General features: G+C 42.2%; 1 protein-coding gene across 8 annotated transcripts in view; it reads right to left on the bottom strand.

Annotated features, from left to right (window-relative positions):
* Positions 1–297: 297 nt before the first annotated feature.
* The window catches only part of LOC311058278 (LIM domain-binding protein 1-like), a 38,478-nt gene continuing 16,242 nt past the window's right edge, over positions 298–22,533 (bottom strand). Inside the window, exons 2-12 of one of the 8 annotated variants that reach the window (XM_084075675.1) lie at positions 17,603–17,705; positions 14,701–14,745; positions 13,038–13,113; positions 11,867–11,969; positions 10,611–10,783; positions 9,173–9,343; positions 8,245–8,322; positions 6,334–6,457; positions 5,768–5,913; positions 5,132–5,191; positions 298–2,706 (exon numbers count right to left, since the gene is read on the bottom strand). In XM_084075675.1, the coding sequence (XP_083931801.1) occupies positions 5,162–5,191; positions 5,768–5,913; positions 6,334–6,457; positions 8,245–8,322; positions 9,173–9,343; positions 10,611–10,783; positions 11,867–11,969; positions 13,038–13,113; positions 14,701–14,745; positions 17,603–17,705 (1,049 nt within the window). In that variant the 3' untranslated portion in view covers positions 298–2,706; positions 5,132–5,161. Of the gene's footprint in view, positions 2,707–3,824; positions 4,097–5,131; positions 5,192–5,767; positions 5,914–6,333; positions 6,458–8,244; positions 8,323–9,172; positions 9,344–10,610; positions 10,784–11,866; positions 11,970–13,037; positions 13,114–14,700; positions 14,746–17,602; positions 17,706–21,280; positions 21,425–22,533 lie in introns of those variants that run through there. The other 7 variants (XM_084075672.1, XM_084075674.1, XM_084075676.1 and 4 more) reach the window with 7 other exon arrangements.

The raw sequence follows: 22,533 nt of genomic DNA, 5'->3' as shown, positions 1-22,533 counted from the left end.
ACGTTTAAATTTGTGGGTCTCCCCTTAACTCTGTCGGTATACAAATGGAACCAAATGGACCCTAGTTACAGACTTGTAAGGGTACATTTAGACCCCCCAAAAGGAACCCTGAGTCCCTGGAATCCGCTGAGAACCAGAGTTAGAGAGACACACCAAATACAGTATATCTGTGTAACTAGGTCGAATCACGTGAGGCACTGATTCTGTGTCTTTAATGCTTATGTAATAATTTGAAAAGACAACGCCCATGCTTCTGACACATGGGTTAGGTCCTTTTACTGGACATTTTAGAATGTATTCATCAGTGACAGGCTTCCAGTACATCAGAAGACACCAAATGTCCAGTAAAAAAAATTGTTTCACTGGACATTTTTGGATTTATTCATCAGTGACAGGCTTCCAGTACATCACAAAACCCCTCCTGTATGTTCATTCTTATTTGGGGGTTCCCAGTGTGGCTAAAAATACAGTTTCAGATCAGCTGGAGGCCTTCGGCAGTGATGACTCAGCAGTTAAATAGATAAACATTGCTGCAATGTTGACCACTTAAATCTACTTTGTCACACAAAAAAAAGTGTATAGCCAATTAGCCTATACACACTTTGTCATACGCGATGACATGTGAGCTTGTAGATCTGCTGTTTTTGTAAATTCTAGTTTTTCAAATTTGGCCAAAATAAGGACAGCAGGGTTAATTTGAATGTGGTTTAAGACAATGGTTTTAAGCCTCAGCACAGATCAACGTCAAAATAACAGCTCTTACTAAAAGGAATGACATTATGTGACAGAGCAACCCTCTAAACTAAAAGTCCTCCACACGATACCAACAGCATGGGTTTAGTACATATGAGCTGGGCCCAAACAGAATCAAAGTATATAGAAAAATAAATACAGTTTGGTTGAAATGAAGCCAAAATGCTCTTCTCAGTGATTGTACCCTTAAAAATCATGTTCAAAAAAACATTTTTAAAGAGGCTTTTTATCATCTCTTTACATTAGATTGTGGGTTTTTCATGGTTCATGGTTCTATAGGGAAGAATACACAGAATAACCTTTACAGAAAACTACGAGCTAAAATATACAAGCACAGACACAAAAAACATAAGCCAACAAAATGACACTTAATGAAAACAAAAATAGCATATTGTAAATAATTATCTAAAGAATCTTACATGTATAGCTTCTTGGTCTGTAGCTTTCTAAATTGTGATTAAAAACATTCCTGGGAAACTTAAGTTATTACAAAAGTCTTTCTTATTTTACAATGCTGTCAAAATTCTTTTTTTTTTGCGTTTCATGTAACAAATTTGAGAAGGTTTTATACGTCGACTTGTATTTTCTATGGAGAGGTAAAACCCCCCAGATAAAAGATTTGAAGGCGAAAGCAAATAGCTCTGCACAGACAAGACAAAGATGCTAGCTCAGAATTTAAGTGTGGAAACCGTTTTCCCAGGGTCCTGCTTTGGACTCGAAAGCGTTAATATAAACTCCAGCATACGACTGTGTCACTCGCCTTTCGGCGAGTAACACATCGCCATACTGCGGCATATAAATTCGGCTTAAAAGATAATTTCACCCCGCGGTTTTCTTACCTTTTCTATGATGTTATGATATCCTCGGATGAATGGTACAGTAGAAAAAAATGATAACTCCATCCCGGGTCCGCCACAGCTAAAAACACGTGCCCATGGTCCTTGTGTTGCATCGCGTATTTCAATAGCTTTTTTGTTTTTTTTGTGAGATCTGACGTTCATAGTTCACAGAACACTATGCAACGTGATTGTTTTTTAATGCGCCCCACCGGAAGTGGGTATTCAGCTGGTATTCAGCTGTGGCAGACCCGGGATGGAGTTATGATATTTTTCTACTGTACCATTCATCCGAGGGTATCATAACATCATAGAAAAGGTAAGAAAACCGTGGGGCAAAATTCCCCTTTAAACGAAACAAGATGCAGTGCAGTATAAAACCCCAACCCGGACTTTCTAGCATCAAAGTCAGCGGGACTTCGTCGTAAATGTCACTGTAATGTCCGTCTCAGGCTGATGACATCATCAAGCAGACTTGCATGAAAGTTTAACCATCACAATAATAATGATCTAAATAGCGATACTTATACATTTATATAGCATTTATACATGTCCCGTCACAGGTGTCAGGTGTGTCGTACACTTTCTCACATTTAGTCATAATAATTAAGAAAGAACAAAAATACACTGTCAAATTCATAAGAAAAATAGATTGGGAGTTACAGTGGAAAAAAACAGTGCAAAGAATATTCTGGGGTTTGTTTTTTTTGTTTTGTTTGCTTGTCTCGTTTTTATTTTTAGAAATCGTTTTACAAAAATAAAAAAATTCAAAACAAAAGTTCAAAACGTTAGAAAGCAAAAAAGAAAAAAAAATAATAATCACACTTCTGCAGCGTCTGGTTTCTCTGTGGTCCAGACGTGGTGCGTACCACTTCTCTCCAGTACCTCAATGTTTTATGCCGTGTGTGAGTGTGTGTGTGTGTGTGTGTGTGTGTGTGTGTGTGTGTGTGTGTGTGTGTGTGTGTGTGTGTGTGTGTGTGTGTGTCAGTTTGTATGTTTGTGAGTGTGTCAGTGTGTGTGTGTAACTGTATGTGGGTGTGTTTAAGATTTAGCGTAGTGGTTCTCAACTCCGGTCCTCAAGCTCCGGCACTGTACAGGTTTTTGTTCCAACCAGGTCCTACAAAAACAAATAATTGGGAGTTTTTAAAAACCGAGGCGTTGAATGTTTATTCTAAAAGAGTACAACAGCAGTTTTAGTTTTTTTATTCTAACAGCCTGAAAAAAAAGTTAAAGGAAATACTTGGAAAGCATCTTTTTTCTTTGCCTGTGACAATGAGCACAACAGAAACAAGAGGTGCGTTGTCAATGGAAACGCACACAGGAGAAGAGACCCGAGGTTGGAACAAAAGAACCCTGCCGCTGACCTGGTCGCCATGGCTAGCACTTGGATGACAGGATATACACACACCTGACCCGCCCTCTGACTCTGAAACACTGTGGCGAGTGTGCTAATGGGGGGAAAACATGTACACAACACCGCCACCTTTCCAAGGCTCACAGGCTAGGCTAGGCTAACCATACCGCCACTATATACGACTACAAACTGACACCAGAACCAGCACACAGCGACAAGGAGGACCAGGGGCCAAGGCTGAGCACCACTGAGCATGTGCGAGAGAGAGAGTGTTGAGGCGAGAAGCTGGGGGGGTTTGTTGTTGTTGTGACCCGTCTGGCTTTGAAGTTGAAACGTTGACGACACACAAAGAAGCGCTTTTTTTCCCCCGCGGGGTCAATCCATCGGCTAGTAACCGCCTTTTTAACCGTAACCGTCCTCCCTCCTCCTAATAATAATAATAAACAAAGAAACAAAAAACTGTCCGTAGTAGTGAAGCACACGAGTGCTCCAGAACACCCCACCCCCTCCTCCTTTCTGCCTCCCCCCCTTAGTGTGTCGGCTCGGCTGGAACCCGGGTGGGGGAGGGGAGCTTTAAGTGCTGGGAGCTCAGAGCATATCTACAGCAGTGGTTCTCAACCTTTTCTTGGATCGGGGCCCACTTGAAAATCTTGAAAGTGTTCGCGGCCCACCCATTTGACCACATGACGCGGCAGCGTGTCGGCGCCACGTGCATTTTCAGAGCATGCTTATTGTAATGGACCAATCAATCGATTGTGTGTTCCGGCTTGGATCAGAGGAACTAACGGGAGTATGCATTTTAAGTTCCTTCATATCTTAAAACGTTTTTGTTTTTTTTGTCACTTATTAAACGTGTTTGTCTGTCAATCCCCTCGCGGCCCAGCCAGTGGGCCCCGGCCCAACCAACGCGGGTCGAGAACCAACTGATCTACTGGGATGACTGGGAGTCATTCTTGCTCTCCTGGCTGGAGGGAGCCTTGTTGTTCCAGGGCGAGTGAGCCCCCAGCGCGGGCGAGCTGTTGAAACTGTCCTCATCTTCGCCCAGGCCATTCGCCCCGTCAAACTGTGTGTTCTCCAGGCGCGTGATCAGACGCTCATCCTCGTCGCCAAACTCCCCGCCCATCAGTGTGGGCTCGCCCACCATCATCACGTCCTAAAGAGGGACAGCAAGGGCCGGTAACACATTATCCCCATATTACAGGGGGTAGGTGCGCGGAATGACTTGACTTGCACGGATGGGCTGAAAATGTAGTTTTTTTTTGTTGTTTTTGGGCTAGACTATTTTAAAGTGCGATTAAGTCTCATTTCAACAAATTACATTTAGACAATACAGCTGCTGATTAATTATTCTCCTCAAAAATGTCACTTGATGAGATGAAATGCATTGATTGGGTAATGCAAGTTTAGTTTTTTTTAGTCCATCACAGGACTGAAGCGACAAATGACAACTTTTAAAACTCTCCATCCCTGAGGTGTTAATGTCGTCCCATGCCGGAGCCAATCACGACTCGACATGACATTTCCTCTGGCAACCATTCAGGTCCTTCTACCCCCGACCAAGAAGACAGCTCAGTTAGGCCGTGTCACCCTGACTCCCTGCCACTGCTCTGGATGACAGCCAGGCGCCTTCCTACTGGCCAGCAGTGGACATCCCTGATCCTTCAGTGCTGCATCATGGGGGAGGGGGGGGGGGGGTTCATTCCACCTCGGGTCTCGTTCACTCAACCAACCAACCAGCCGACCGGCCGAGCGGCCGGCCGGCCGAGCAAGAATCGGCTGCCGTGTGTTGTACTGTGTGCTCTGACAGGCTTTTACTGGGACCTTCTGTAAGGCAAGTTACTACAGTGGACTTAAAGAGAGGAAACCTTGTTCAATCCCAATTAAAATCAGAGCAAGGTCGTCCCACCGACCACAAACACAGGAATAAAGGAACCTGTAAAACCCATGGTCTTCTTCGACCCCCCATACAGAATCTGTGTCATATGAAACCCATCTGTGCCTCTTTCTGTGTTTCTGTGATTTTTCTACGCAAACCCCATTAGCCTGAGGCCCCAGAGGACCAGGGACTGCCCTTCACTGGTTCACATCAAGGGGTTCTTATAGTACAAATGACTAGTAATACTAGACTAAAACCTCACTGTCTTCATGTGGAATTGTAAACAATCACACATCTCACTCCAAATCCCACCTTGAGATGCTTGTCTGGCGTAGCCCCGCTTCAAGCGCTATCCTCGACGCCTGCTACACCCTAAAACGGGGAACGCATCTGGGTCATTTTTTACATTTCTTTGGCTATTCAAAAATAGCAGATATACAAGCTCATAGCACGACACCGAGCTAGCTGGTAGATCTACTTTTTTTTTGAAAAATCTTGAACATGTGTGCAAATCTTTACAAATGTCTTCTAAATCCTAACAGTCTAAATCCTAATCAGTGGTGCTCCAACTTTTCCATGTCAAGGACCCCCAAAATGATATAACCCATATCAAAATATGTTGTTCCAGGGACCCCCCCAGAAGCACAGATCGGAGTTAAAAATGTTCACTTTAAAACATATATATAGATATAAAATAGCAGATCGCCAGATAAGCTTGTATATCTGCTATTTTTGAAACGCCAAAGAAATTTAAAAAATGACACGGATGCGTTCCCGGTCTTAATCAATTAAAGCCTCCACCCTGAACCACTTCCCTAACGTAAATATATCTCCGCCCCCATCCTCCTCTCTGTCTCATTGCTACCTGCTTCTTCCCACTTCTAGCATGGTTCCCTGCTCATCTAGGAGACAGAGAGGTCAGGTAGATGGTGGTGTGCTTTCAGGTACCTGGTTGGAGAGCGAGAAGTTGTTGGCCGGACTCTTCTTCTTGCTGTTAGCGTTGGTGTTGCCGCCGCCTCCTCCGGAGCTCATGGTGCTTCCTCCGGACACCTTCCTTTTCCGGCGCTTGTTGGGCGCTTGTCTGGCTGGCTCAGCTATACGATGAAGACCAAGGAAGACAAGGAGTCAATGACCGTAACGTACTTAAACGTTTTTCTAAAGAAGTGTCACTGGTTATCCAGTGGTGTGTATGTGTGCCTGCGTGTGTGCATGTGTGCATGTGTGCGTGCGTGCGTGTGTGTGTGTGTGTGCGCGCGTGCGAGCTTGTAGATCGGCTATTTTCAGCATGCAACCAAGTGTAAAATCAGCCATTACTACGCCATCAAGGCACCGCCAAAATACATTTTAGTCGACTAAATCAACTGTAGAATCACAATTTTCTGTCAAAATCACCACTGGTGTGTGCACGTGTGTGTGTGTGTGTGTGTGTGTGTGTGTGTGTGTGTGTGTGTGTGTGTGTGTGTGTGTGTGTGTGTGTGTGTGTGTGTGTGTGTGTGTGTGTGTGTGTACGTTACCGGGTGGTGCCACCATTCTCTGCCACTTCTGGAAGAGGCAGGTCTTGAGACAGTCTCTGGGACTGAGGCTGTAGGTCTTGTGTCTTGACATCAGCTCCTGCATGGGTTCCAGGATCACACATAGCTGTGGGGGGTGATGAACACAAGTGAATTAGCAAGTGGAGTGGGGAATTTGCTAATTCACTTGTCCATTACACCAGTGGAGTATAAATGTGAAGTATAAATCAGGCTTACAAAGCAAAGCAAAGCAAAGTTTGTTGTTTACCCAGGGTGTCGGACTAAGCACGAAGCTTGTTTCCAGCCGGACCCTGCATGGAAGCCTTGCTCAAGGGCTATTCAGCGGTGATTCATGATTGATGTGATGAATTGGGGAATCGAACTAGGGACCTTCCGGTATCAAGGCCGCCCCTCTAACCACTAGGCCACCGCTGCCCTGCCCTGGGTCAAAACGTGGCCAAAATCTATTTTGGAATTTGAAAATGACCCTACAATACACTAAACAAGTAAAGGATCTGACAGCAAAAATACCAAAACAATTACTTCAATCTCACATCTTGCCTACATGACAGCAGCTATTTGCAACTCGTTTCTTGTTTACATTTTTTTATTTTATTTTTTTACTCTGCCCTAGAGTGTATTGATGCCATGCTTGTACAGACGAGCCCAAAATGTTGATGGGAGACGTATGAATCGAACGGCCCAACATGCTCTCAGATGAAAGCATTTAGCTAGCTGCTACAAACGAGAAACAAAATACACTGCTTGTATGATTAATTTATTAATGTAATTAATAAGTTACGCTGTTTAGAAGTGTGTGCGTGTGCGTGTGCGTGTGTGCGCGCGCGTGTGTGTGTGTGTGTGTGTGTATGCGGACGTGGAGGAGAGTGACAGAGGCCATTAGGTCAGGTGTATCGCAAACTAACCACAGCAAGCAGATCTGTTTTATGATAACTGTATATTAAACATTTATCACATATTCAGCTCTTTTCACCCTGAGGGAGGGGCTGATAAAAGGACGGATACCCATGCCGACATCCAATTCACACAATTTAACATAATATGTAATCTACAGTGGATTTCTTTTTCCCACAGTTTTCTTTTTTTCCCCAAATGTAGTCATTATATGCCAAATCCCAATGTACATTCTAGTGCCTTTTCACTGCTAACTCCTACAGCTGGTCTAAGGGAAAGAGCACAGATAACCACGTCACCTTTGATATGTGTGACGTGTTCTTTGCACCTGACCGTGAGGAGTTTCACCGGGAGGACGTAACACATGCGGAGGATGGATCCTAGTCTTCCCAGATTCCCTTCCCACTGAACAGGCACCCTGAGTTGCTAGTGCAGACAGAGATTAACCTCAACCAAAACAATCTATTACCCCCAAAAAAGAAATTATAACTGCCCCTAGCGGCCTAACGTAAGGCAGACGGAAATGGCAGTGGATGTATTGGATGCAGCTCAAAGTGAACTTTACTCGGGTATCTAGTTTGTCGCTGTCCGACCTTCCTAGCCCATGTTATTAAAGAAAAACGGGCGACAATGGCCAAAATCTGCGATAGTGGCCGTTTTCAATTTGTTTTGGCCATTATCTCTGGAACGGAAGGTCCAATCAGCTCAGTTCAAAGCTTGTTGGATGCGTGACTTTGAGGACATTAAGCACATAATGACACTTTTCCAGGTTTTCAGGCCTAAAAGTATGGTAATTGTTCGGGCCAGCCCAGAAGGGCCGGGCCTTAATTTTCAGGCCCGTTGAGAACTCTAAGCCAGAGGCAACATCTGCGGAGGATTCAACCCCTTTAGTATCCACCGTGGTGGGCAGGAACTTTACCCCCGGACCACCTGGACACCACTCCACGGTGGATTAACTAAAAACAAAAAGATTGAAGACGTCACTGGACATGTACTTACACGGAGATAGTTGAGGGTGGAGTTGGACAATCCACATCTCGTAATGTTTTTAGCCAGCTGATCCAGCATCTGAGGGTCCTGAATGTGTACAAAAAAAACAGACGTTGTAAATCAGTGGTTCCCAAACCTTTTAGCTCATGACCCAAAAGAGAAATTAAGACGTTAGCCAGGCACCCAAACTAGTGAAAACAGCAGATCTATAAGCTCACAACGCGACGCTTGTAGATTTATTTTCACTACTTCTTAAAACATATATATTTACAGACTTATTTGATTTTATTTATGAAATACTTTTGACAAATGTTGGAATTGTTTTTAATTGATGAAAAGTTGTGCTTTTGTATATCTTTATATCTTAATACAGGGGTCTTCAACAGGGGGTCCGGGACCCCTAGGGGGTCTTCAGAGTTAGTGCAGGGGGTCCGCCAAATCTTTGTGTGATATGACTTTTTTTTTTACCATAACCACTTGAACCCATCTCTTTTCTGAGGAGAGCTTTAGCCAAAAATAGCAGATCTACAAGCTCACAACGCCTCGCGCTGCGAGGCGTTGTGAGCTTGTAGATCGGCTATTTTTGGCAAAGAGTTTTAGGCGTAGAGGGAAAAAAGAGCAGACCAAGTAAACAAAAAAATGTTGAATCTGAAACACAATTTTATACAATAGAGAGGGGGTCCCTGCTTCAACTCTCTCTCAGCTAAGGGGTCCTTGGCCTGAAAACGTTGAAGACCCTTGTCTTAATATAATTATAATGTATTATTCTTTTTTTAATGCAGGAAACTTGAAGGAAAATTAAGGGATATTTAGTCGCGACCCACACAAAAATCGGTCTCGACCCACTGATTGGGAAACAGTGTTGTAAATGACAAAAATAACATCTTAACGTGTGTGTGTGTGTGTGTGTGTGTGTGTGTCTGTCTTAGGGACTTACGTGCATGGCCAGGATGCTGCGTGGCAGGACTTCTCTGTGCTGTCTGATGCTGAAGTGCCACGTCTTGATCCTCATCATGTCGTCGAACATGAACTCCAGGTAAAGCCGGCCCTCCACGCACACCTGTATGGGAGTGGACAAGAGCTGGTCACCACACTGAGGTGTGTGGTTCTGGGCCAGAACATCGACTACAGATTAGGGTTGGGGGATCCGTTACCGGAAGGAACCGGATCCAACATTGAGGTTCATCACACACACACAAAAATGATGGTTCTTAAACTGGTTCTTTAAAAGGCTATATGGTTCCTCCAAGGACCATGAACTACTGAAGAACCATTTGGTTTAGTGAATGGTTCTTCATGTTCCTTATCTAGTTCTAGAGAACCTTTTTTGCCAAAGTTCTTTGAGGAACCTTTGTCTGTTTGAACCATGTCTTAATAGGCAGACATTCATCGAAAATAGCAGATCTACAAGCTATTTTCTTTATAGAACCAGTCAAATAAATGGTCCGAAAGGTTCTTTCTGGAACCAAAAATGGTTCTTCTATGGCATCACTCTGAAGAACCAGTTTTGGTTCCAGTTGGCACCTTTATTTTTCTGTGTGCATATGGCACACATGGCAGTTTATCACACTGTCAGAGCTGGTATGCAAAACTTCACGTCTGCTATACAATTATAATACCAGTGGTTCTCAAACGTTTTAATGTCAAGGACCACCATAACTATGAGAGTGTACACAAATAAAGCCAAATACACTGACGGTTAAGAGGGAACAGTTAGTGAGTAGTTCACCCAAAAAAGGACTTATTTTCTATCAATTACACACCCCATGAAGCCTAGCCTGGCTCCAGCCTCTGAATCGCTAGCCTTGCATTCAGGGTCTGGCGACGCTGTAGAAGTCGGGGTTTTCTCAGTTGAAAATCTAACCAGCGGCTCGGCCCAATCCAGATCGGGATAATCCAGTATGAACCAATCGCCAAGGAGTCCCAGTTTGGTCACACCCCCATCTCAGAAAACAGCTGCACTGAGAGGGCTTTCAGACTGAATAATTTGTCGCATTCCTAAGCCAATCATTTGACGACCGGGTCATCGGTCACTAGGAGACTCAGTAGAAGACACTTTGGGTCTCCAACCGAGGCTCAAAGCCGATCATCAAATTATTGGTTTAGGACAATGCAACAAAAATGAAAAAATCTCCATGAATTCAAGGCTTCATGGGGTGTGTAATTGTAATTTTTTGGGTGAATTACTCCTTTAAGGAGCCGTAATCGTTAAAATCCAAAAGGATCCCAATCCTACTTCAGAAACACTGCTGTTCAAAATAACCGTACTGCCCGATTTATACTCTGTTACGCCGGAAATAGTGTGGCGTTGTGGTCTATTTTCGGCACTCAAAAGCATGAATCAAGCATTAGAGCAGAGAGTAGAGAGACTGTACCTGTGTAAACATAGGTTTGCCATTCTGAGTCACCATGGTACACTGGTCACAGTCTAGTGACACAAAGTTACTGTGAAAGGACTCCTTCGGATGCTTCAGCACGTAGAACAGCTCGGTGGCGCCCCCCTCGAAGATACTCCGGAAGTATCGCGGGATTAACGTCCTACCGATGGCTGTGGACAGAAATTAAAACGTTGGTTACATTTCTGTTTGACTAAGTCACAATATGGACAAATGAAACAGTGGTTGAATCGATATTAATCATAACATGAAACTTACACAATGTTTAACCCATTAAAACGGGGAACGCATCTGTGTAATTTTTTAGATTTCTTTGGGCTATTAAAAAATAGCAGATCTACAAGTTCAAGCTTGTAGATCTGCTGTTTTTGAAAAATCTTGAACATTTGTGCAAATCTTTGAATGTATATATTTTTTAAACGAACATTTGTAACTCAAATCTTTGCTTCTGGTGGGTCCCTGGAACAAAATATTTTACAAATGTTCGCTTTAAAAAAAATATATACATATATATATCAATAATTTGCACACATCTTCACGATTAAAAAAATGGCAGATCTACAAGCTCATCGTGTGGCACTCGGTGCCACGCTATGAGCTATGAGCTTGTAGCTATGAGCTTGTAGCTATGAGCTTGTAGCTTGTAGAGCCAAAGAAATCTAAAATGACACAGATGCGTTCCCGGTTTGAATGGTTAAGGACCATACCGGTGGTCTGGCATGTTTGGCCCACTGACTACGACGAGTACTTCATACATTACTGCAACCAATTTCCAAAGAACTAAGTGGTTTGTTTGATTTCAGAGGAAGCAACTAGACTCAAGTTAATTTCAGTACGTTATGAAAACATTTCATGTCAATGTTACGCTATAATCGTGCTTTAATGCATTTCAGTGCGGATTGATTTGAAGTCTAGACAAAAATACTCAACAACTCAATAATTCAGTTATGTTCAGTAAAGGTTTAATTACTTTGAAGAAAATGGAAAGAAATGCAAAAATGTGAAAAACAAAACCATTAATCCTCTGGAGTCGGCCATGTCAGCCCTGAAGAAAAAGGATAGTCGTTTTGTATTTTAAAACAAAATGCCAGACAGGACAATGGTCAATGTTTATGTACCGTACAATATATGGGCGAAGCAAGGACATGTACTGATATGGTCCTCCTTTAAAATATTAATGAATATTATTAACGAATGAAGCTGTATCAACGTAAATATGGACATTATATACATACTGTATCGTTTGGGACCATCTTCCAGGCAGAAAGTGATGGTGAGCATGGCGTCATCTTCAAAGAATTCCGTGGTGAAGGCATCCCACCAAAGATTGTCACATTCCTGGAGCAATTAGAGGCAAAAACATCATTCATTTAGTTGTAGGAATTGTATTATAACTTAATGCTCACTTTAATGCCAGGCAAGCAAATGCTGTTTATGTTTAAGTATTTGACCCAGCTTTCAGTTGGACCAACATGGGAATTTCAAGTGACTTTCTTTAAATGCTGCAAAGTCATCTATAATAACTGGACCTAATTGACTCATATTTCAGAAAATGAATCACCACCTCAACACACATAACCCCACTAACCCTTACCCAATTAAAGTGCAGCGGATTAATGACTCAAATCCCATCACTTTGTGATGGGATTTTATCGTCTGGATGTGCGCGCTTTTCAGAGCTCTCTCTATACTTGTCTTGTCTTTTCTGTTTTCGCTACAAATTAAAATTGTGAGCTTGTCGATCTGCTATTTTCTGTGAAGGTTAACCCCAGAATACGGATGCCGGGGTTTAAGGGGTTAACTTCAACGTGAAACACAGGCGCCAACAGACGGGTAGGTTAAGTTACAAGGAAAACAATTATGCACAAATAGGTTGGTTGCATAATACCTCCCAACAGATAAGAAAAAGAGAAGCACCAGCAAAAAAAGAGCTATACCCCGTGTGCAGCACTTGGTCATTATCAACAGCTGGCAGTCCAATTACTTTAGCCCAGACCGGTTTGATAATCCTATCAGGGCCTGCATGTAAATGTAGTCAGGGAATTCTCAGGCTCCATTTCCCCACAAAATAACTAGCATTGTAAGTCGATCCGCACAAATCTGTGGGGAGGGAAAAGAGTAATGGAATATGCTGATAGGAGATAGTCTGCAGGAACCAGAATGTAGAGCCAATATTGAAGCAATATCACACAATACTGAGTAGCGGGACCGTGACGATCACCTTGCTCGTCCAAATCACAGCCCGTGATATTATTTGCAATAGCACACACACACTCCCTCTCGTGTTCTATGGCTTAATTATGACCATTCTGCTGATAATAATGTACTGGAGAATCGGTTACCTTTTTAATCTCAATCTTAAATTCTATTATAAGTGTATTATAGGACCAGCCGACTATCTCTCACCTCCGACCAGTTCTGTAGCCTCTTGTTCAGCTCGAATATCCGGTAGTCTGTCTGGTTCCCGTATGGTGTGGGCCTCCTGGATTTGCAACACACACCACAGAATTAGCACTACAGTTAAACACTCAGTTTGATTCAGTCAGTGACCCACAGCACAAACGTAGTATAGCAGTGTATAGTATTGTATAGTTTAATCCAGGGGTCTTCAACGTTTTCAGGCCAAGGACCCCCTAGCTGAGAAAGAGATGAAGCAGGGACCCCTCTATATTGTATACAATTGCATTTTAGATTAAACTTTTTTGTTTACTTGGTCTGCTCTTTTCTCCTTCTATACCTATACCTCTCTGCCAAAAATAGCAGATCTACAAGCAGCTTGTAGATCTGCTATTTTTTTTGGCTAAAGTTCTCCTCAGAAAAGGGATTCTAGGGTTCAAGCGGTTAATGTAAAAACAAAAATCATATCACACAAAAATGTCCTTGACATGAAAATGCTTGAGGACCACTGATATTATTATAGCAACAGACATTTTTTTTTAAACTGTTAGGATTAGAAGACATTTGTAGAATCCCCAGAAGCAAAGATTTGAGTTACAAATTTCACTTTAAAAATATGTATATATATATTCAAAGATTTGCATGATTTAAAAAAAATGCAGATCTACAAGCTCATAGCACGGCACTCTTATGAGCTTGTATGTCTCTATTTTTTAATAGCCAAAGAAATCTACAAATGACACAAATGCGTTCTCGGTCTTTAACCAAAAGTAATTTCCAACTGCAGTTTCTTAGTCTATATACAGTCATACCTTCAAGCACAAATTTAAAGCCACAATCTGGGACTCATTTTAATTAATTTTAAAAAAAGCTTATTTTAACCAATCTGTATGGTAGAGTTTGTTAATACAATATAGCGAGCACATGATCTGCAGTGGTTGAAGGTGGTCTCCCTACTCTTCCATTGAGACCCTGATGTTGTGTAAGACACCTTAACTGGTTGACAATGTCAAAGTTATTTGAAGCATTTTGAAGATTTTTTTATTGTATTTTGGACTTTGTTGCAATTACCTTTCTCTTGCCAGGAGAGACAAAACTAAGATGGCGCCCATTGACACAACTAAAACTCTCTAGGCCAGGGGTTTTCAACAGGGGGTCCAGGACCCCTGGTGGCCCTCAAGAGTTACTACAGGGGGCCGCCAAATCTTTGTGATAGGATCATGTTTTTTACATTAACCACTTGAACCCTGCTACATTAACCACGGAACCCTATTCCGAGTGGAACATTAGCCAAAAAATAGCAGATCTTCAAGCTCACAATGCTTCGCGCTGCGAGACGTTGTGAGCTTGTAGATCAGCTATTTTTGGCAAAGAGGTTTTGTGTAGAGGGGAAAAAAAAGAGTAGACTAAGTATTGACGGTTCCAAGTGGTTCAATGGCTGAAAATACACATTAATCCAACATATACTAATGATAGTGCTGTCAAAGTCTATGAAACTGTCTAAGAAATCTATGAAATGTTGTAATCTGCAACACAATTTTATTCAATATGTAGCTAAGGGGTCCTTGGCCTGAAAACGTTGAGGACCCCTGCCCTAAGCCATAACAACCCAAACTGCTTGTTTAGAACATGAATAGTAGTGATAATAAGTGTAGGATGCAAATACACTCACCCCATTCCAGGCTCCATATATGATGGGGGGTACATTGGAGTGGGCCTGTTAAAGAATGGGTAACAGTTAGCTATGCTTGAAGTATGTTTACATACTGTATGTCGTACATGTTTGGTAATACAACCCAGGAAGTCTACAACATATATTTCCTTTACCTAAAGGCCAACTTGACATTGCATTTTTTATTTCATGCAACCACTGAGACCGGGAATGCATCTGTGTGATTTCTTTACTTTGGCTATTCAAAAATAGCAGATATATAAGCTCATAGCACGGCACCGAGTGCCGTGCTATGAGCTTGTAGGTCTGCTATTTTTGAAAAATCGTGAAAATTTGTGCAATTCTTTGAAAATACATATTTTTTAAAGCGCACATTTGTAACTCAAATCTTTGCTTCTGAGGGTCCCTGGAACAAAACATTTTGATATGGGGGGTGGTCCACGGCCAAATACATATCATTTTGGGGGTCCTTGACATGAAAATGTTTTAAGAACCCCTGATTATAGCAACATACGTTTTTATTTTTTTTAACTGTTAGGATTTAGAAGACATATGTAGACTAAAATCCCCAAGAAGCAAAGATTTGGGTTAAAAAATGTTCGCTTTAAAAATATATATGTTCAAAGATTTGATGATTAAAAAATAAATAGCAGATCTACAAGCTCATAGCAATGAGCTTGTAGATCTGCTATTTTTGAAAAGCCAATAAAGTATAAGATAATGGTTAAAATGGTTAAAATCTAAAATTATAGATGCTTTCCAAGTCTTAACTCTTAATGGGTTAAGCCATATATAATTTGTCATACAAGAAATAGCTAGACTAGCCTTGTATCTACAAGCTCACAACGTACTGTGAGCTTGTAGATCTGCTATTTTCACTTCCCCCCCATTCTTTGTTTGACATCTTTTTTAATTAATTTGGGGGGGAAACTTTTGTCCTATAATGTTGTCCTATAATGTGCAATCCCCAAAACAGGTACGCCAAGTTGAAAGTGGTTAACTGGGTCTTAAAACAGCTACAAAAATGGGATTTGTACAGAATAAATAAATAAACACAAGAACTCAGGCATTAAAACAAGTCTAACGTGGGAGGCAGTTTGTAACCAAAAACCTTTAACAGCAACCAATTTAATCACCACTGCAGCTGGTAATAGGAGCTGGGCTGTATGTGGGCATGCATGCCTGGAGGGTGCTATAGCCTGACACTTGGTTTTAATGAAACCTTTCTACTCATTCCGTCTGAAAGCATCTCAGCAAAGGTGTGGAGACTGTGGACTGAGCAGCAGTGTTGATTTTGTCGACTAAAACTATGACTACATTTTTTTTCCCCTGACAAAAACTAAATAAAACTAAGACTAAATAATAATATAGTGACTCGTCAATAAATAAAAACTAAGACTAAAATGTTAGGGGGGAACTAGTGGAGAAGAGATCCAGTAGAACTAAAAGACAAGTCATTTTATGTTTGGTTGTGCTCGGGTGTTGCGATCTGAAAATAGCAGATCTACAAACTCACAACGCGCTGCGTTGTGAGCTTGTAGATCTGCTATTTTCAGCATGCAACCAAGTGTAAAATCAGCCATTACGACGCCATCAAGCCCTGCCAGAATACATTCTAGTCAACTAAATCAACTGTAGATTTAGTCGACTAAAATCTTATGATATTTAGTCAACTAAAGCTAAACTAAAACATTTCAGATGACTAAAATATGACTAAATCTAAACAGAATTTTATTCAAAAGACTAAAACTAAGTCCTAACCCTAAAAATGTACAGTCAAAATCAACACTGCTCTTGCCTTCGAATTATTGTGACCACAATTTAAGTAGGTGAGTAAGAAAATAGATATAGATAACGCTTGAGTACCCATATTATGTTTTGTGATACTGTAATCTCAGAAACACAGTATACGCTTTTAATTAATTGAAAGATATATTTACTGATAAAGGCAAAGGTTAATTCCTTTGCTCAGATTGCACAAAAAAAGTAGTGCTGTGATGTTGGATGGTAAAAGGACTGTGATGAATACAAATGTGGATCCCAAAGCTCTGATCGTACCGAGAAAGGTTACTGCGACAGTTTTTCCTGAAATTAGACTTTTTCATGAAGTTCTTGCTTACGGTTTCACATTATATGGAAACAATGTTGAATCACCATAATAACCGCCATCATCATACTGCCAGATTATTTATTACCAATATACAGCTTTACAATAAAGGACGCCAGTGGTGTAAAGTAACTAAGTACATTTTCTCAAGTATTGTACTTAAGTACACTTTTCAGGATTTTTTTCTTTTCTGGAGTATTTCCAGTACTTTTACTTCTACTCCACTACATCTCAGAGGCAAATATTGTACTTTTTCTACTACAATTATTTGAAAACTTTAGTTACTTTGTAGATTTTGATTATTATTACAAAACACACATTAACCACTTCAGCCCTATATAGATTTCGGCCATTTGAAAATAGCCGATCTGCAAGCTCACAATTTCGTATTGTGAGCTTGTAGATCCGCTATTTTCAAAAGATTTGTATACATTTTATATATTTGAAATCTTGTGAAATAGGACATTCTGCATAATGAGTACTTTCTACTTGGGCACTTCAAGTCCATTTTTATACGAATACTTTTGTACTTTTACTCAAGTACATTTTGAATTCCAGACTTTTACTTGTAACAGAGCATTTCTACAATGCAGTATTGATACTTCTACTTAAGTAGAACATTTGAGTATGTTTTCCACCACTGGGGTCAGGCTCAAAAGCTTGACAGCTCCAATGTGAGACATAACAACACACAAAAAAACAAGTGAGAGATGAAGTTTTGGGCTTTCTCCTTCTCTCCCCTCAATAGAACAAGCCTTGTGGTGTGTTTTGGCTGTGTGTGTGTGGACCTCTTACCCCACATCTCTGTCCAGCATAGCGCCCGGGTGGAAGGGGGGAAAGGTGCTGCCGTTGGGGGGCTCCTTAGGGGAGTACAGCTTGAACGACTTTGACGAACAGCCTACGGAGGAGAAGCACAAAGTCACAAAAAGAGAAGAGATTTAGTCTAGAAGAGAAGAGGGTTCACGGTTCACACTTATCAGGTATACGTTCAAATTACAGTCAGCTCTATAATCTCTGGTCCCCACTTCATTATTGAGATTCATTCAAGTGAAAGTGCAATCACGATGAGGAAAAAAAAACAATTTCCTGCTGTTTTCATTTCCTAATGCATCGTTATTAATCCACTAAATGGGACGAGGAGGAGGAACCCACGCCGGAGAAGCGAGAGAGAAAAAAATCGGCTTTATTAGATTTGTTGGCAGACAGCGATCTGTGGAAACGATTAATGAAATGAAGGAATGCTTGCTTTAGGGGAACACGGTGAGTCAGTCAAGGCCTAGCATGTTCTTTGTGCTCATGTACCGTCCTCACTCCAGTCCTCATTATAGGAAACCCTCCTCTCTCTCACACACACACACACACACACACAGCCCCATCTCATGTGATCCCACAGCCACACTCCTCTGCTGTGTGTGTGTGTGTGTGTGTGTGTGTGTGTGTGTGTGTGTGTGTGTGTGTGTGTGTGTGTGTGTGTGTGTGTGTGTGTGTGTGTGTGTGTGTGTGTGTGTGTGTGTGTGTGTGTGTGTGTGTGTGTGTGTGTGTGTCTCTCTAGTTGCCTCTAGTTCCGCCCATCCCCCACTCCCTCTCTGCCCGGCTGTTGTTAACCCTTGTCTGCCCAGATAAGCCATTCATGCTGAAATAACACGGGGGCTTTAAATGAAAATATCTCTACAACCACCCAAACCGAGGGGAGGTGACAGAAAGAGATAGTATGCATACAGTAAGTCAAACGCTTACAATCAAGAATTATTTCATGCATGCGTCCACGGATTAGGCTTGTAGTCTCTCCGACAAGGAATCTGCTGCACATTACATTCCATGTAAGGCTTATTCTGTGTATGGTATCTGATTTTCAAAGAAAAGAAGTCCAAGAGGATTCAGAAGCTGAGCAGTGAGCAGGCACTGCTCAGAAAGAGATAGGTGTATGAATGATAGAGAAGGAGCTTGAGCGTGTGTCAGCATCACTATTATCTACCTGGCCATCTTTCAGTGCTGCACACAGCGGGTCTCTCTTATCAAACAACAATCACTGAGCTCTCACAAGAGGAACAGCAGACCAGACCGCCCATGTCCCCATGTGAAACACTGTGTCATGCAACAAAAGTAATACAAATCTGTCTTTTTGATGGTCGCCCCAAGACAGTCAGGCCAGGTCATGCTCTCTCCTCCCCTTTACTATGGGGATGACACTGCTCTGGGGGGGAGCCCACAATGGTTCTCAATGCATCACCTCTGACCCAAAGACACCACCCCCCCCCCCCCCCCCCTCCCCCCAGCTAGTAGCTACACCAACAACGAGCAGCAGCAGACAGCATTCAGCCCCATTTAACGAACCATTGTTCAACCTGGTCCAAAAAAAAAAAAAACCTAATCTAAAACAGTGGTTCTCAAACCTTTTCATGTCAGGGACCCCCAAATTGATATGTATTTGGCCGCGGATCCCCATTTGAAAATATTTAGTGCCAGGGGGGATCCCCATAAAAGATTTGTGTTAAAATGTTCCAAAAATATTCCAAATGTGAAACATTTTTGCAAGTTTTTGGGGGGGAAATAGCAGATCTACAAGCCCACAAAGCGTCGCAAAGCGACGCGTTGTGAGCTTGTAGATCGGCTATTTTCAAATAGACAATGTATATCGGGCTCAAGTGGTTAAACTGAATTGAATGCAAAATTAACTAATTTCGCTGGGAAGCCCCTGGTACTCCCCCAAAGACCCCTGGGGGTCCCCGGACCCCACTTTGAGAACCAATGCTCTACAACAATGCTCCTCCACCACCCACCACCCCTGATGTGCACCTCGCTTGTTGGACAAGATAAATGCATGTTATCCAATGCATGTTATCCATCTTTCTATTGACAAATCATGTTCACATTCAAAGACACACGTTCTGTTCCACAAACTAGTTCTTGTCTCTCTCTAAGCCCACCCTACGAGCCCACAAACAAACCCAAGCCATGAGCCTCCATTATAAGTGCATACCGTGATCCCTGGGTATTTTAGGATCCAATCTAACTCAGGCACCCATCCGATGATAATCTCCAGGGCTAAAACATAAATGCCTTAATGAAAGAGGGGTGGGTAGGTGGGTGGGTGCTGCTCGGGGGGCACAGAACAGGAACATCCAGAGCGAGGAGGATAGGATACATGGCTCATATAAAGATGAGTTCCATCAGTGTCCAGTGTGGATGCTGTTGACCGGTCAGACAGCAGGCTAGAATGAAGACTTTTTGAAGCAAATCAACCTTTTCAGTGGGTTCTTGACTGAGGTGTGATAGCAAAGTCTCGGGCTCCAAATGACATGTCAGCTTATTATCAGCGACTTTGGGCTTCTAAATAGTTGCAGGTTGCGTTTTTTTGGCCTCGTTTCTAGAGTATACTTGCTTATTTAGGCCTGCTTCCAAAAATACATATTTAAACCAGTGGTTTTCAAATATTTTCATGAAAGTGTTTTGTGCCACAGGGAGCATTTGTGGTGTTACAATGTTTCAAAAATATTCTTTCCAAATATTCCAAATTTTATTGCAAGATTTTTTGAAAATAACCGATGCATATAGGTTTAAAGTGCTCATGTGGCCTAGCTGCTTCTTTTGGGCTCGTTTTCCTAAAACCTGGTTGCTTGTTTCTCTCACAAAATGTGGCAACACTGTACATAGGCCTACAGCAAACAACATAATTGCACAGCAAGCATCTCAGACCCTGAAATAATTGCGTTAAAAACCGAAACAAACCGGTTACATTTACACTTGATTTATTGGCACAGAGACTGAAGACAGATCTCCATAACATGTTATCTGGCTCAGTGCCTTCTTGCAGAGGCTGCATTCATTATGCAGACAGACACAGAGGACCGACATTGCTAAAGCTATTTTAGTTGCTGAATTATTACCAGTGTTGCCAGATTCTGCGAGAGAAATAAGCAACCAGGTCTGAGGTCTATGAAAACAAGCCCAAAAGAAGCGACTATAGACTAAAAGGAAATTTAATATTGAAAAATAAAGATGTAATTTTGGAACATTTTTTAAAAACATTTTAACAACACAAATCATGTATTGAGGGTCCCTCCCTGAAACAAAATATTTTCAGAAGGGGGGTGGGGTCTGTGGACAAATACATAGTGGGTCCCTTGACATGAAAATGTATGAGAACCACTGGTTTAAACGACATCTAGGAAAACAAGCCCCAAAATAAGCAACAACACTTTAGAAACAAGCCCCCAAAAAAACACAACCCACCAGTATTTACAAACAATTTAACAGGGAAAAAAACAAGACCAAAGTCGCTTATAATAAGCGGACATGGCAACCCCTGGATTATTACCCCTAGAGATTCATGCATCGTTCACACAGTGGATCAACGGGGCTATTATTACATTATACATAATAAAAACACATGACTCGTTTTGATGGCTTTTTTTCTAGCCGATCCAAATCAATCTAACGTTCACAGATTGTTGTTTTTTTGTTTAGTTTTACCTGCAGAGAATGGGGGGGAGAGGAGGGGGGTCTATGCAACACCTCGATCCGGTGTTCAGGGCCTCCTCTGCGGGCTGGAGGAGCTCCTCTTCCACGCCGATATCGTGGAACAACGCTTCGTTCTCCTCTCTCTCTCTCCCGGCGGACCCCCGATCCACAAACAAACAACCAGAAGAGAAGCAGCGAGCGGACCCCCCACGGCCGAAAGAAAGTGTGCTTCTTAAAGTTTTGGGGTTTCTAAAGGTTTCTATTTAACGATCTGTGCTGGTGCTGAACGACGGCATTTGTAACGTTCTCTAGTCCAACTAGAGAGAGACTAGAGGAGAACAGCCTTTGTTCCTCCTGGAGAGAGAGAGAGAGGCTAGACACACCGAACAATGGCCCCGCCCCCCACCAACACTATACACAGCGGTACCACGGTGTCGCTGCAGGGCCTGCCCCCCCCCCCCCCCATCAGTGCTTCTCAAACTGTTTCATGTCAGGGACGAGGGACCCCCAATTTGGGGGCCCCAAATTGATATATATTATATATCTGAAAATATGTTGTGCCAGGGACTCCCAGAAGCAAAGATTTGTGTTAAAATGTTTAAAAGAAATATATATATTCAAAGATTTGCACGAATCTTCAAGATTTAAAAAAAAATAGCAGATCTACAAGCTCATAGCGCGGCACTCGGTGCCGCGCTATGAGCTTGTATATCTGCTATTTTTGAATAGCCAAAGTATAAAAGGTTAAAATTATTGTGACGCTATATTCACACATTTTGCTGGGGACCCCCTGGAACACCCTCAAGGACCCCTGGGGGACCACACTTTGAGAACCAATGCCCTAGATCAGTGGTTCTCAAACTTCTTCATGTCAAGGACCCCCCAAATTGACACTTATTAGCCTGCGGACCACCCATTTGAAAAGATATGCCAGCGACCCCCATAAGAGAAGACTTTTATGGGCGGCTCTAGCAGTGATTCTCAACCAAGGACCCCCCAGTTTGACATGCATTATGCTACGGACCCCCATTTAATGGCATTTCTATCTCTGGGACCCTAATTTATGTTGTAAAAATCAATGTTAATTTAACTCTGAGAGTGTACAAATGCACAAATACATTTGTACACCCTCAGAGTTACAGACCAAGGGTCCATTTGGTGCCTAATCTATCATTTAGCTGGGGACCCCCTGGAACTCCCTCAAGGACCCCTGGGGGTCCCCGGACCCCACTTTGAGAACCAATGCCCTAGATCTACAAGCTAGC

Source organism: Gymnoscopelus microlampas (assembly GCF_963454915.1).
Source record: "Gymnoscopelus microlampas genome assembly, chromosome: 13".
Lineage (NCBI taxonomy): Eukaryota > Metazoa > Chordata > Actinopteri > Myctophiformes > Myctophidae > Gymnoscopelus > Gymnoscopelus microlampas.
Note: the sequence above shows the minus strand (reverse complement) of the source record. Positions and strands in the feature narration are given on the sequence as shown.